General features: G+C 34.9%; 1 protein-coding gene across 2 annotated transcripts in view; it reads left to right on the forward strand.

Moving 5' to 3' along the window:
- LOC144440276 (uncharacterized) overlaps positions 1–9,114 on the forward strand; it is a 28,775-nt gene extending 19,661 nt beyond the window's left edge. The window contains exons 3-5 of one of the 2 annotated variants that reach the window (XM_078129623.1): positions 1,839–1,990; positions 4,361–4,557; positions 8,078–9,114. In XM_078129623.1, the coding sequence (XP_077985749.1) occupies positions 1,839–1,990; positions 4,361–4,508 (300 nt within the window). In that variant the 3' untranslated portion in view covers positions 4,509–4,557; positions 8,078–9,114. The remainder of the gene's footprint in view (positions 1–1,838; positions 1,991–4,360; positions 4,558–8,077) is intronic. The other variant, XM_078129624.1, reaches the window with a different exon arrangement.
- The last annotated feature ends 8,623 nt before the right edge of the window (positions 9,115–17,737 follow it).

Genomic DNA, 17,737 nt, shown 5'->3' on the forward strand with positions numbered 1-17,737 from the left:
CAAGGTCAGCTGCCTAGGTCTTAGCTGGTGGGTAGGAAGGGCATGACCCCATGTTAACATTATCTCTATCAATAGACCCGATTGTAATAAGTTGCGGGGTACATACAGTGTTCCAAACTAATCGGGAAGTCTGAAGTAGCTGTGCTCTACAGGGAGTCTATATCGGTGGGAAAAAATGGAAAGCTAAGCTTCTTCTTCGAATTTGAAAGTCTAACAAGTCACGCAAAAAACAGCATGGTTTGAGTTTGATTACGGATTTGAAAGATCCTGAAGAGAGAAAAAACACTCAAGCAAAATGACTGTGCAGTAGGAAAGTTATTAGACGATGCGCCTACTTATCAGAAAAGGATCTCATCAAGTATCTTGGCATAGCTAATTTTAGGACGATGTTTGAAGAGTGCAACTGAAAATGACATTCTGAAGTTCTGCGTTAATGGGACATAATTTGGACTGATCTGTAGCGCAAAATCATAGTACAAATTTATGCAACTTTTACGAATTTAACAGACATTTTAACGGTCTGTTATTTTTTCCAAGGTAAAATCCCTCACAGCTCATTTATTTCTAAACAAAATACAAAGACTATTCATACATAATCTGATAAAAACATCACAATCTCAGAATATATCATATCTTGCATGGTAAAGAAGTAAAAGTTATTTATTATTGTAAATCACCAATTATTGGTAGGCACTGCCGTAAATCAACTAAGTGCATGTCATATCCATTACTGAAGATTGCATATCGAATTCGTTTATCACTACAAATGTAACCAAGACATGCAAATGAATAGTAAACTACCCAAAATTATTGCGGTTATTTATTAAACAAATTATAATTAACAAATGATTGATAATCATGATTTGGTAGCAACATAGCTAACAATATTTCATTTGGAATGATAATTGTACCATCAAGGACAATGCCTTTTGATTGATAATAGTAAAAACGTAGACATTCTATTGTGTCCTAAATAGAGGAGAAAGACTTTCACAATTTACATTCCGAAAGCTAAAACTATTGTAAGATGGTAACAATCAAATGTGCAAAATCACGTACCTCACTGAGTCAGCGAACAAAAGGCTGCACTCTGACATCAAATGTCTTTCAAGGCCCTCTTTCTCTGAAAATGGAATTTCTTAGAGTATCTCTAAGCTTTGCCTAATCTAGTGCTATCCTTGGCATGGAATATAACAATATTTCTTTACGACTAGCTCAATGAGGTCCTGAGAGGAAATTTCAAACTTAAATAAAGCCATCCACACAGTCATTACCATCATGATAAGTTAGTGTTTACTGCAGAAGTTATGTTAATGTTCAAATGTGGAATATATGTCAGATCAGAATGTTACTTATAAACAGTTTACATCATTCTAGCAGTTGGGGGTTTACTCATTTGCATGAACAACTTTTGGTTCATGATTTCCACATTAGGCTCAACGGTGGAAAAAAGATGATTAGATACCACAGGTAGCATCTAGATTAAGTTTTGCCATACGAAAGCTTGCTCCTGGTTCCTTTGAATAAAGGAAATATGGAGTTCATTGTGTTATTGTCAAGGAAATCAACACATTTTAATTTTCCGTAGATTGAAGGTTGTGTTCAGCGGTCATACTATCTTCACTTTGATATATTTTTTACCACTATTTAAAAATATTCAAAGGTGATACCAGCTTTTTATAGATTTTGATTAAGAATAGACTGTGTTTTCTTGAACCAGTACCAGGAAATCAGGAAGTACCATTACAAGTTAAAAATAATAATTTCCGAAGGGCACACTACGTTAACTTGTCATTCTAATCTAAATAACTGAATCTTGCTATATTGTCTTATTACAGTGTGAAGATGGCAGATTGATGACGAAGAACGAGAAATGTGTCGGTGGATCCCGGTTTATGAAATGGAAGTGTGAATGTGAATGGCCTCTTGAATGTGACTACTCGCCAGTGCACAAAGCTTACGTTTGCATGGGGGACGAGGAGTATGACAGGTATTTATACCGGTATGATTATATGGGTCGACAAAATATGAAGGGGAAGAGATCCAGGGCAATTAATAATCAGTTATACCATATACAAACCAAGCTGTATAATCTCTCACAGTACAGTGGTTTTTATATACACCAAACCGAACACATAATTTGTTGTATACAAAATATTATTTGTGATTTTACGCGTAGACTAATTATAAAGTGTTAGCTTATTAACATATAAGTTCCATAGCACAAAACAAAACAGTTGTAATTCCTATTCTTATACACTGAAGTTACCTCTGCCTCGTTCTGGGCCATCTATTTATGGAGTCAGACATTCAGAAATCTGCATATTATTTGAAATGAAGCACCGTCTTAAACGTTGTTTTCAAGTGTTACAATCATAGGCTGAGATATTCTTAATATCAATAATTATGAAAGAACACACACACACACACACACACACACACACACACACACACACACACACACACACACACACACACATATATATATATATATATATATATTTATATATATATATATATATATATATATATATATATATATATATATATATATATATATATACACACATAAAATTGAAAGGACATATCAGCCACTATCTAAAGGCTTTCCAGTTCATGACAGTAATGAATTAGTTTTCACGTGCTATTATTTGGATAAGTTTTTGCCTCAGCTGAACATATTTCCCAGCGTTTCATACAATATAAATTGCAATGCTTATCTATTAGTCAACTAACCAATCAAATTCTTTACCTTTCTTTTGATTAATCACACTCGTCATACAAAGGGACAATAGAAAGTCTATATAAGATTATCAATTCCACAGAGGAAGTAAAAGTTTAATATAACTGACTCAGAACACAGTGAAATAAAACACGAAACAAATTTATTAGTGCGATAAGGAAAGAGCTATACAGCATTGTGGTGATAGCCATGTATCTAAAATTTATTGGAGCAGGCATATTAACTGAGATAAGATTTATCTCTGGTGCATTGTATACTAGTCGAGAGCTTCTCAAATGCAAATAACAAGTTACTGTTAATTTATCGTCATTATATTTGCGATTGTCGCAATAAAAGTTGAAATGGACGATAGGAGGATAACAAGTGGTTGACATTTTAGTGGAAGGTAGGGGCTTGGGAGCTTGTAGACGCCTGGCATACACGACAATGATGTTTAATAGTTAGAAATGTAGATAAAAGAAGCTATACTCTGTACACATGAATGTAGATTTGTGTTTATGTATTCGCTTTGAGAGAGGAGCAGTACTCGACTATGTGCAAAAGACACACATATCTCCTTTCCCCGCCACACATACAATACACAGTTTTTATCCGACTAGAAAAGATAGTCTAACCAACATTGACAAACATGTATATTTGTATTAACAACGTAATGATCGATATTTTTCTCATGATCTACTAATGCTCACAACCAATAAACAACAACACTTAACTAACTAGTTAAATTGTTGAGAAAATGTAAAAGATAAACATTGTGCAATGACACAAGCCGTAAAAATCACATATCGCTTGAGGCTGGATGACTTGATAAACCAGTACAATATTGAAAGATACATCCTCTTGGTGAAATGAGTTATTTCCCTTAATTTATGAGAATCACTTGTATCTTTTTCTTTGCTATGCGCTAATAAAACAACTCAACACTAGCAACACTTTGTCACAAATGATTTGTTTATTGTATCTCCCTAGCTGCTAATTTGTTATATCTGCCAGATTACAGTGATATCTCTTTTATATGTGATGAATTGGATGAATTGCTTAATTCTGCCTTCAGGGCATACATCCATAAAATAATATTATTGCTTATATAATGATATATAATTATATTAATTCCCTGGATTCTGTCCATAGTTAAGATAAGATAATATGCTTGATTTAAAGCACGGTTGGGATATTTTATATGCAAACACTAATAGCAATTCTAATTGTTCATCCACAATTTGGATGAAAAATGTTTGTGACAGTACTTTGCACTTGCTATTTCACAGTGCAATATTTCACGCAATTTAAACAGTGTCTTGAGATGTTTTAAATCATCCGCAAGTATAGATAAGAGTTAAAAAATAGTAGCTGACTTCGCCAAGTACGATTTCATCAAAATCTTGCCACCTGAAAGGTCATGATGGTGTCAACATTGAAATGAGATTGAATCGGTTTTCATTCTGTAAAATACAAAACGATCATGTTTTAAAATTCAACGATGCATACGAAATAGTACTCGCAGTTTGATAATAAATAGTTTAGGTACTCTTGCGCATAGTTTCGTTGACAAACATGTAGTTTATGTAAAGAGATTATCTCGTGGTAACGGCCAAACTTTGATCATTTGATTTGTAGTGAAGACTATGGAAATTCAAGATGGCGGCTTCGGCAGCCTCGTCCCACACTAGAGGAAAGTCAGAGCGAGGAAGGTTTACCTGCAATTTGTGATGTGTGTTTTGAAATGAGAGATAACCTTCTAACAGAAAAGTCATCAAGTGAATAGATACAATAAAGGGGACGGCTAATCTGGCTCTAAACTCGACATTGAACCTGTAAGTTGAGAAATTAAATCAACTTTTGTTTCGGCATGTTCATTTCATCTTTTTATCATCGCATCATTGCCTTCACCTTCCTCGCTCTTATTCTTTTGTAAAACTGAACACTTTCGATAGAATGTACTGAAACATACCATGTAACATATAATCTTTTAAGGTTAACATTTTTTAAAAGTATTTTCCCATATCAATAATCATAATAATTTTAAATCGCAATTCATTGATTCAAATCTGTCTCCATGTCTATCTGTCTGTCTGTCTGTCTGTCTGTCTGTCTGTCTGTCTGTCTGTCTTTCTGTCTGTCTGTCTGTCTGTCTGTCTGTCTGTCGACCTGTCTGTCGATCTGTCCGTCCGTCTGCCTGCCTGTCTGTCGATCTGTCCGTCCGTCTGCCTGCCTGCCTGCCTGTCTGTCTGTCTGTCTGTCTGTCTGTCTGTCTGTCTGTCTGTCTGTCTGTCTGTCTGTCTGTCTGTCTGTCTGTCTGTCTGTCTGTATGCATGCCTGCCTGCCTGCCTGCCTGCCTGCCTGCCTGCCAGTCTTTGTCTTCCTGCCTTCAATATCTCTTTTTTTGAGTCTAATTGTCCCATTATATTTCTTTGTTTGCTTCTCTTCCATGATTTCATCTTATGTTTTGTACAATGGATATAAATCGATATTTTTTAAACGATATCCACATATCTAGAAAATATCTTAGCTATTAGTTTAGTCTTACTAATGGTTCATAAGAGTTATTGACTTTTGGGTAAACATTAGCAGTATTAAGTTTAATTCAATTTTTGTGCTACTAATCTTTATTCACACTACGATAACCCATTAGCACACATAGATAACAATAAACTTACATTTAGATAAATATAAACAAATGATGAAAAGCCTTTCCATGTAGACCTCAAATACTCACTAAACGAAGAGCCTAAGATAGGATCTCCATCAGATTTCATTCCATAAATTTTCATTTTCATATCAAAGATTTCATATTACATTAAACGAATCAAGCTTCTGGCAACCGTGCAGTTTATCAAAATCTTCAGGAATGATTTCCATTAGTGCAGTGTTGCAACCCTACATATTTGACCGTTACGCTTAAATGCACGTCAAGTTGTCTTGTTGAAATCTTGAATTAAAGTACCTACGTCACTTTCATAAAATAGTTATTCTGCTGTCTTCATAATTTGGTTTATGTTTCTGACCAGGGATTGGTGGTTCATTACTCAGCATAGCATACCTCAAAGATATTGTCTGCTTCATACTCACGGACATGCTTTTAAACTTGGGGTCTGTGTTTATCAATGTACCATAAACATGATGCCCCATCGCAATCTTCATCCTTATTTTGTTGAAACATAACTCCAGGAAACATTTCAATTAACCAATATTGCTTGTCATGCTGTAAATGTTAATGGCCATTATAATGATGGTTGAGTAGACATCATTTCAGGTTAAGTCTGCAAGGACACTCTAAAATGTTAAGATACTATTCCCATGAGGTGTTCATGTAAATGTTGCTGCGAAAACAATTGTTCGTCCTCCTTTAGAAGAACTCCGTGCTGTCTTTGTTTGCCTACCAATTGGTTAAGCCCAACAGCACAAACCACCTATAACTTCGCTATATTGGCAGATTACAGTTTTAGACTATACCCTTCGTTTGATTAGTTGTTTATGGAGGGGCACAATTTAGATAGACTTTGTAATGACAAATACGACCGTTTTGAATTTATCACCAGGGATGTCTTCAGGTGGCATAGGTGTGAGTAGTCATTTGTGATATCGATCAGGAGAACAGTAGGGCGAGAAGTGATGAAGTCCCAGTATCAAATTTAACAATATCAACCACTGGACTCGTGCTAAATGTATTGGAGGTCTTAGTCTTAAACTATAGTATACATGTTTGATAGTGTAGGATGATGAATCTATGCCAAAAGTTTTACTATGCCAAAATTTGTATAAGTTGTATACCATTATATTGCTTCCAGGATATGCAAACTCAAGGATTGGTAGTTGTCTCAAACACACATGCTAACATACACCCTCACCCCAGCCCCCCTAAACAAACAAACAAACAAACAAACAAACAAACAAACAAACAAACAGAACATATACAGAATTGCAGTATAGTATATAGTTAAATATGCTATGATCTTAATATTAAAGTAATATGTACATACATTTCTACTGAATTCTTTTTTTAGGAACACGTCCAAAAAGTATAACGGCCAAAAAGCAAATTCAAAGCTATATTGAGTCGAATCGTCAGTATTAGAGCATTATTGAGTGCACATAGCGTTTTATAGGGAAGTTGCAAAATTTAGTGACTTCCAACTAAGCACCGTCATATGTATTGATGCACGTGGGCATTACTCAAAATGAGCTTAAAATTCCATCGACAAATATTGTAGATACAGATACTTGCTGCTAATAAAAGGCAAGACATAAATGGCTGAACTCTAATGATATACTCAAAGTATACTCACTGAACCTTGTTAATACAAAATAAGAAGAATATGGAAATACTAGATAGTTATTGCATTTCGTGGAAATAACAAGAAGGGGTTCGGTTTCTGTTAATATCTAATATCTCAATCTATACATACAAGCATACCCACGGTTTCTGGTATCAAATATTTCAAGCTGTACAGACAAGCATGCTCTCCTTTGTTAATACTTTATATAGCGTATCATATATACTACGTAACGACAGGAAAGAACCCCGGTAAATGAGTTATCAGCGGGGCAGGGAGGTCAATACAACCGTACATTTTAGTTGATTGCTTTGAGTACTTATTGATTTAATTTCTCTCCTTAAATTTCATTACTTCTCTTATGCTGGCTGGAGAGCGTTAACAGAATTAAAACCTAGTGCGTTGATGAAATACACTTTTTGATCAACGCACGTATATGATGTAGTTCCCGCTGTTCATGCAGAGCCCCATAATTGAAATATGGCGCTAGCATGTCAATGTAGATTATTAATACTGTACAGGGTAAAAGGGGAAAGAACAGGATCAGTTCTGTATCCATAGAAACCGACAAATATTTAAAGTTAACAATTACAAATATTTGAATGCAAGCATGGAATTAAAATGTCGAAATGTGTCCAATTTATTGCTTTGCCTATCATCTGGGGACGGTCAATATATCATGATTCAATACGTATATAGTGTCTGTTTGGCGGCCTTGATAGAAAATACTCGAAAAAAAAAAATCCTACATGAAAGTTCAACACATTTTCGTACAAAGGGGTTGGTCTGATACGTCATGATCAAAATATAATGCTATGAAGATATATACTTTGTAAACAGTCGTAATTTCTGCCTCACTACAGTGTCAACTTAAAAATGAATAATTTTAGTAGTCATTAATGGAAATGATATGAAAAGGCGTTTGTGATCAAGACGGACACCTTCATAAAGATGCACATAAAGTATAAATGTGATAGACTTTTACAATCTTTTACGCATGAGGGCGCTATATCATGTCTAACCTTTCTATTTCTCTTATTTCTGTTCCCATTTCCTGCAGTGACCTTCGGGACACCTTCAAGAGATTTGTATTCTAAAGCGGCAAGCCAAACAACATTTAGTTTTCCTATCTTTCAAGATTTTAAGAATTTGGAAGAAGATTTCGTACGTGTGATGTCATTGTGATATGTTGCAGTATTCTTCGTCTTGATTGTATTTTTCCATTCAAACTGTATTGTAATTTTGTTATAGACATTCAAGCTGTAATCTACAATCTGATCATTTTCATTACAGTGCCCTCTAGCGACATGGTATGGCTATTATCACTCTTACACCATCAAAAATCGATCATAACGCACGAAATCTGCCATGTAAATTTTCTTGTGAATCTAAAACTTGTAACGGTATTGAGAAACTTCACGATACATATATCTGAATAGACAACAGTAATACCGTATCTTGTCACTAGAGAGTGCTAAAGAGTAAAGCAATTTCGTTATTTTTGCAATCGAACACGTTACTTACAGTTGAAATTGTGTAGAATTCATCCCTTTTCTGAGTAAAGTTCGAAATGTAATCACGAGAGGGCGCTATAGCTATTGGATTTGCGCTAATTCAAACAATGTTACCTGTACTGGCAGTTTCGATAAGTATAACATCTATATCAACTAGTTGGCGCTATTTATAGGAAAGGACTTCGATTTCAGGGCATAGAACTTTTACACAATACGATGGTATATATATATGCGGTAGAAATACGGTCCTTTTTGATGAAATAAAAAATAGCTTTGAAAGACGAATAATTCAAGCTCTTCAACTTGAAATAACTTAAAAGTAGAAAGTATATATTATATCTGCAAATGTACCAATTTATTTTCGAAAGACTTGAATTTGATCCTAGGCCATATCATGTGGATCGTCGTCCATATCACGTGTTAGTCATGTGACTTCTTTACGGCTCATCATTGTAAAGGTATTTCTTATAGCTTAGTCAACAAAAATGTCCCTTTAAAAATAAACAAAATATCAATGTGAATTTTCTTTTGATGATAAATAATTCTACTCAGGATGTTTTTCTTAATTTCATATCTGTGCTTTTCGTGTATGTAATAAACCAGATATTATTAGAATAATGCGTGTGACAAAGAGTTATTTTTTATAGTTTTTTATTTTATCTATTTATGTTTGAATCACAGGCTCGAGGCCCATATTAACCAAGCATAAAAAGTAATTACAAAAAATCAAGAGAATCACTGTATGGTACACACCGTACATACGAATGTACACACGTACACATACATACATACATACATACATACATACATACATACATACATACATATATACATACATACATACACACACACACATACACACACATACATACATACATACATACATACATACATACATACATACATACATACATTGTACATACATACATACATACATACACACATACATACATACATACATACATACATACATTGTACATACATACATACATACATACATACATACATACACACACATACATACATACATACATACATACATACATACATACATACATACATACATACATACATACATACATACATACATGCATACATACATACATACATACATACATACATACATACATACATACACACACACACAGGCAACATAATAGTTTCAATCAAGACAGACAGCCAAAAGCTAAACAGATAATGAATATACTTTATTCGCCAGGCCCAAAAGGATGACAGCTTGTATAATGATCTCATCATTTGTACGTTGGCACTCTATCAAGATTCCATACAAACGTATTGTTGAATGTCCCTGTATAATGAAATTTTTTTTAAATGTATCATTATAGTAAAAACACTCCCACAATTCAGTTAGCACCACTGACAGATAACAGTATGAGGCCCTAGTTCGTAGTACTATAATTGTACTCTCGAAATTCACACTAGAATAAACATCGCCTTTAACTGATAACGTTGGTAATACCCCGTAAACTTGTCAACAAAAAGAACCGATCGTCTCTGTCAAATCTCCTCATTGAAAATAAATAGGCCTTAGGAGGCTTTACAACTCTGCACGTGCTTCATCATCACAAACGTGTGTATCCATTGACATGTTTTATTAAAACCCCACATAGCAAAGACCTTGAATTACTGATAGATTGTCAAGTTGTTTACTTTGGTTGCCATGGAAATCTCGCATAAACATTGCACCCTAGCCAGTTATCCAACACAAATATGACTTGTCATAAAAAGCTTTGAAAGATTGATGAGACCTACATTGACGATAAAAAGCTTAGCGGCACCATATTGTCTTCTAGAGATAACCTATATATAATTTATAGAACATATATTGCTCCAATTTCCAGAGAGTGGGACTTAAACCATATATATATATATATATATATATATATATATATATATATATATATATATATATATATATATATATATATATATATATATATATATATATATATATATAAATGAAACTGCTTAGTACATATATTTAAATTCTATAGTATCATTTCATTTTATACATGAGCTGGGACATATATATTTGCAGATTCTGACACAGAATTGTATCCTTTTAACATATGTTTCTGAAAGCCATAATCAGTCGATAAGATCCTTTCACTAGTCGTAAAGCAACAATTTCTCAATTTTTTCCCTTTTCTACTACTGAGATTAGTGGTATCTCATAAAGGATTTCAGTGACTTAACATTTTTAACAAAAAATATGACTATTGTGTGACAAAAATATGTTACTAACAATAGACACAGTCCATGAAAAGATAATTACATGACACCTTCCTTCGCTTCATCCGTTTCTATATTTGTACATCCTTGCGAAGTTCCCCTTTTTATTACTAATAATGGTGCAAATTCTACCACAATGGTGTGAGGACTTACTATCCAGACCTGTCTTTCGATCTTACAATTATTCCGGCTTGTTTATCTAACAGTACAATTCCAAATGTTAACAAAACATTGACGTTCGCGTGTCTGTATCTTGTTGCAGTACGTTTAAATGTTTTATACCATTTAGATACCATGTAGCAATTGCAAGTAATTATATGTCTTGCTATCTTGAAGTGTCGAATATTCAGTTTGTTATTGGTGTCTGCGTAGTTGTATGAAACAGTGAACACTCTCATGAAACGGGCTGTAATACATTTGTTGTTCAACATAAAATAATTCACCATCCCTCTTATTATTATTATTTATCATCATTATTCTCTTCTTGGCGGAAATCACTTTTACATCATCATTCCATAATATCTTATACTATCTTATACCATGCAGAATCGACAAAATAATATTGTCTTTGAACGGAAAAGATATGATTTATATATAGTCATTCTACGCCACGACAACATGTGCCATAAAAATAGCCATCTCCCTCTCCTATAATACCCATATCTCCTTTTCACTTTTGATTTTGTGGATAATTTGAGTATCATCACACACGTCACCATGACAACGATAAATGTGCCTTTTTTCATCACCTTCAGTAGTTCTGAAAGGAAAAAAAACACTTTCTAGAACATAGAGTATTATATTTTAGTATGGCATCTCTTAAATATTAATATTTCTAGAATCGTTAAACTTTGTGATCTAATTATTAATGGAACTAAATTTATAACAAAAATGATCTTTGGAGCGATGTATGATATAATTTTTTTTTGTAAATGGAATAAAATAAGACATCGTGACAGGAGCACCCACTATATAACGATTTCATAAATACAACCTACAATTTATGTTAGCTTTGCTTCGTAGTTATATTACGTAGTTCTAGTTGTAGAACCCACACCACATTTTCAGATTTGCCTAATAGTTATATTAGATGATATAGGAGACAACGTAATGCAATACTTTATACATTTCATCATCAGGGGAGAACCAATGACATTTGTCTAGATTACAAAGGCCGGATTAATGGCGTCGTGTATAAATGAGGGTGTTGGGTGTATTATTGCGTAACGGGCTTGTCTCGGATTTACGAGATTACGACATGTATTTTTAATGTGACGACGATTTTACTGCAGACAACAACACAACACAACACAACACAACACAACACAACACAACACAACACAACACAATACAACACAGCACAACACAACACAGCACAACACAACACAACACAACACAACACAACAGTACACCACAGCACAACACAACATAACACAGCTCAGAGCAGCGCAACACAGCACAGTACAACACAGCACAACACAACGCAACACAGCACAGCGCAGCACAACACAGCACAACACAACACAACACAACACAACACAACACAACACAACGAAAAGCAACACAACACAACGCAGCACAGCACAGCACAGAACAGCACAACACAACACAACACCACGAAACAACACAATACAACACAGCACAGCACAGCACAACACAACACAGTAAAGCACAACACAACACAACACAACACAACACAACACAACACAACACAATACAACGCAACACAACACAACACAACACAACACAACACAACACAACACAACACAAAGCAGCACAACATAACACAGCACAACATGACACGACAATGAAACACAACACAAAAAGACACACCATTTATAATATCACAACAAATATTACGACGTTAGGATGGATATAAAATCCTGAATTCGTTTTGATAAAGATCAAAGAGAGAAAATAATGAAATATGGTCAAACTAAAAACGTTCACTTCGCAAGAAATACACGTCTACAGTCGACTTTTTCATTGCAGATTGTGAGAATGTTGTTACGAACAAGCACGCGTGATTTTCAATAACCATTTTTCATATAAGAAGGAAATTGTATGATTTATGTCGTCAAAACGTTATTTGCCGCCTTGGGCTGATTTTGTATGATGACCTTTTTATTTCTGATAACATTTTTTCAAGTCTCCTGTGGTGACAGAACTTTTGACTCTTAGAATGAAATATTTACGTTGTGTATGTCTTCACACGTGAAGGAGAAACCATCTTTTGGGAATTCTAACGTGTGCAAAGGAAGCGTCAAAGGCCTGAAACAGAAAAGGGGGCAATTTGCCAGCTACGACAGCTCCTTTTCTTGGGAACACGAACATCAAAGTTGTAATTTGCATAATGGTTGGAATCGTGCCCTTCGGTATAATACCAAATATGATTGTCGCCAAAAGAGCGACGAAGATTTCATTGTGAATAATAACGAACACTGTGAATTTTCGAGATATATCTTCATAAATACATTATACGCTGTTGCCATAGCAACATATCAGCAGAGGCAATGCATCTTATATCATCTCAATTTAAACACCTGTGCCACTACACGATTCATAGATAGCTCGAGATAATGTTCTTCTTTGTGTGTGTGTATGATGGTATATGGTTTTGGAGACATGGCAACGCTTGACGTTACTTGAGTGATTTTTTAGGAACGTGTAAATATATCAAAAACAAAAGTAAATTCCATCTTTCTGAACTAATGGCAGTAAAATTTAATGTTACGATCCATAAAGAAAACACCAAAAGCCATGGTCAATCGCTACAAATGTTTCATCACTCTAGTTTTATTTATTCCAACTCTCAAGTTCTTTTACTATGTGGTATGTTTTATACCTCGGACTATTGTATTTTCTCTTTGCCGTCTATGTCATGTGTGTATGTATGTATGTATGTATGTATGTATGTATGTATGTATGTATGTATGTATGTATTCAATATAAGCATGCTAATTATATTATGCATTGCTTTGGATAATAGATATTGGTAAGTACGGCAATATTATTGCAAGTGTAACGAATAGTGGGGGGCCTCTTCTGTTAAGGTAACCCCCCTCCATTTTACTCTCTCTCTCTCCACTCTGTACACGGGATCGACTTAGACTTTTAGAGAATTAGCTCAGACTACACACAGTGTTTACAGATCTACCTGGATCATTTGGAAGTGGCCAGTCAGGGAGCAGATCGAAGCTCCTGACCTCGGACCGTCTCTTCCAAAGACTGAATCCAAACTTTATTATTCCATTAAATTCTTATAAACATAAAATATACAATACTTAAATGATTGGGTGCTAAAGTAATCAGCACCATAAATGACTAAAACGGAAGTATTGCCGTCGCCTTAATTCAATGCAAATGATATTGACAAATATGAAAACTAGCCAAACAATGTGATCACGTCATTGTTCTTCCAACTGTCTGTAATTAGTCATTATGTGACATCAACGATCTAAAATAACTTAATGTTGTCATCTTACAGAAGAATATTATTCGCGAAATGCAAACATTTGTTCTAAGTATTAATTCATGACAGCTGAGAGTTCACGGTGACCTCGCAAAACATCAAAACTTAGCGAATATCAAAAGGTTGTATTCTGTCATCCGTAACACAAGTCAGAGAATGTCCTCGCTGTGTACCTTGAACATATTTTAAATTGATATAATAATTTATGTATGAACACTACTCGAAAAACAAAACAAAACACGAGCGCGTGTTACATTTGCACGCATCAAAGTTACAATCACATCTATTCTGCACCCTGGGACGATCGCAAGAGGAACCTGAAAAGTCCGAAACGCAGGGACGAACTATTTGTGGTTATATACTTATTAGCCTATCAGTGAAATGGGTAATACAATCACTCTATGACCAATACATATTTACTTTGGTAATGTTCTAAAATATTAAAAACATAAAAAATACTCTAAAGCTTAAATTGAATGACACTTTGAATACACGGCAGTCTTATGATGTTAGTCGTACCAACGTGTCATACGACAGTGGCAATCGTGCTTTCGGCTTACTATGCTAGACACGAATTCAAATGGCTAGTTTGTTTCTATTTTCTTGTCAACCGAAACATCAAATGCCGCTGTAGTATGTATAGAGTGTACATTAGCACAGAAAGTGATGTCAAAGAGTAATCTTGATAAATGAAAACATCAACGGATCGATAAAGAAGTATGGGTAAAGAATACTAAAGCAGTGGCGCGTACAACAGCGTTAAACACTAATGCATTATTAAGTGAATATATACGAAGACAAAATGATAGTATTCAGAGTAAACTAATGCGAGAGAGAGAGAGAGAGAGAGAGAGAGAGAGAGAGAGAGAGAGAGAGAGAGAGAGAGAGAGAGAGAGAGAGAGAGAGAGAGAGACTTTTCATTTAGAACCATAGGCTTTGGTAAACTAATGTGAGAGAGAGAGAGAGAGAGAGAGAGAGAGAGAGAGAGAGAGAGAGAGAGAGAGAGAGAGAGAGAGAGAGAGAGAGAGTTTCTATCTGATTACACTTCACATTATCTAACATTTAAAGACGTGCTATGAACAACCACATTTGATGTTGACTAGTACATCGATTGACTATCGTTCTAGATTAACAAATACTCTTTTCATTGACAAGAGGATAAAAACTTAGTTTATGAGTTGGCTTTGCAGTCCATGCAAAAGTCATTTGTCAAGATTTAATTGCTTGTCTAGCTAGAATACGAATTAAAATATTTACTACCTCGGAGTGTTGTTGCTGTCAACTCTAAATCTACGACTACATACAAGCTATCTTGAAGATCTCCTCAAAGGAAAGCTACCCACTATTCAGTTCTTGTGAGTCCTGACATTTGACCTTCTGACTACTTTGCGATAGTAACCCTAGGGTATGGCTGTTACTATTGTGTGTGACAATTACACAGATATAGGCAAGCAGGCTGAATCGTGAGACATAAGTTATCGGAGTTGTCAAAAACACAAAGCTGCGTGCGTGTTCGTGTGTGATTTACTGCAAATTAGATAACACACAGGTCAATTTCTGAAATCAAAATTAAAAGCGTTTTTATTTTTCATTACCTGGTACGATTACTGCTTGAACACCGGAGGTTATGTATTAAACTTTTGTAATTCAATCAGTGGTTAAATTCGCTGTAAACTGATTTGATTTAGGAGATGAACACTCGGATACATAATAGTCCAATGTATATTGAAGGGAAGGCATTACAGTCACAAATGGATTGCATAGAATCAAACTGAATTGGATTTCTATCAAACGTTTCCCTGTATACCGGTTTTTAATTCAATCTGTCTAATAGCGCAGCTTACACGCTATTAAAAGTGAACCCCCTTTTCAACGTAATCTTACAATTTTCGCTCTTGTGTGTAAAAATAGTCACTAGCTGTTATATTAGGAATGACCTTATTACACGGCGCAATGTGTATGCACTAGTATTCAACACGGTCTTATTTCTTAGTGTGGATATCACAATGTTAATTTTCTACATGTAATTTTACTGTGCACATATATGAAAGCTGAAGCGAGAATGAGGGTCAAAATGTATAAGTACACTGATAGGAGTTCACTAGATTAAGTTTCCGCAGATGCAAATCCATTAAACACTGTACAAAACATGGTGCTTATTGCACTAAACCTATTTGTGTAAAATATAAGCTAGTTTCCATGGTGAAATACCAAATTAGCCTCAACAACATTAGCGTAACAAAAAGGTCGTTGTTATGTCATATGCTCCATTTGGCATTTTTTCTATCATAAGTCACCCCTTATTTACAAATTGAATTGTTTTAGATTTGTTCTTAAAATTATGTTTTATGCAATATTAGTCGATTATATGTTATTAGTGACGAACAGTTGATGATGCAATTGTGAAAAATAATATGCCATAATGATAAATGATTTCGCGATGAAATTGGCACCACTAAGTTTATTTTCGTTTTTGAAATTGTTATTTTCTTTTAGATGGCATCATTCGTCGTAATGGCATTATAGTTAGTCATTCACAAAAATATATTAAGTTTATATGATTCCTTAACCCAGCAAGCCCGGCCACCTCCGTTTTATAAACCATTCCACGCATAATAAATGCCTTTGTTATTCTGACCCCGATCTCATCACGTGACTTCAGCTGAATATAACACGAACATGTGACGATGTTATTCTATCAGTTTCGATGGCAAGCCATACACACTAAACAGTACGCTCTTCACTTCGTAAGTGTGGTGTGATATCACAAATCATACTCGGCAATTGCACAAGAGAGGAAAACCAAACTGGTAATTCAACAACAAAGGAAGAAGAGATAACCTTACGATGGCTCCACAGCAACGATGGCTGAGATAATTCGTATACCCGACCTAATTCAATGGATAGCTGGTAGGTATGTTTTCGTGTGTATGTCGCTGAGTGAATGTATAGTTGCACGCCAGCTGAGTACACGTGTCTCTCGGTGTACACAGAATCCTTCCACGTTGCAGATGATATGATGTACATAGAATTCTTCTAATTTACAGACAATGTTTACATAAAATTCTTCTATTTTGCCGAGGATGTGTACTGCACAGAATTCTTCAACGTTGCAAACAGAGACAAGAAAAAGATTGTCTGTGTTGTAGACGATAGAGTGCACATAACATTCATGCACCTGCCGATAATAAAGTAGATTACATAGAAATATTCCACGTTGTCGACAGTAAAATATACATAGAACTCTTACGTTTTGACGACAACAATTGGAAATATAATTCATCCACGTTGCAGACGATATGGTGTTGATAGATTTCTTACACCTTGCAGAAGATACTGTGTGCATAGAATTCATCCACGTTGGAGATGATGTAGATAAAATAGAAATCGTCCACGCTGCAGACCATAGGGTGTTGATATAGTTCTTACACTGTGTAGAAGTTACAGTGTGCATATAATTCATCCACGTTGGAGATGATGT

This window comes from Glandiceps talaboti, chromosome 9 (assembly GCF_964340395.1).
Source record: "Glandiceps talaboti chromosome 9, keGlaTala1.1, whole genome shotgun sequence".
Lineage (NCBI taxonomy): Eukaryota > Metazoa > Hemichordata > Enteropneusta > Spengelidae > Glandiceps > Glandiceps talaboti.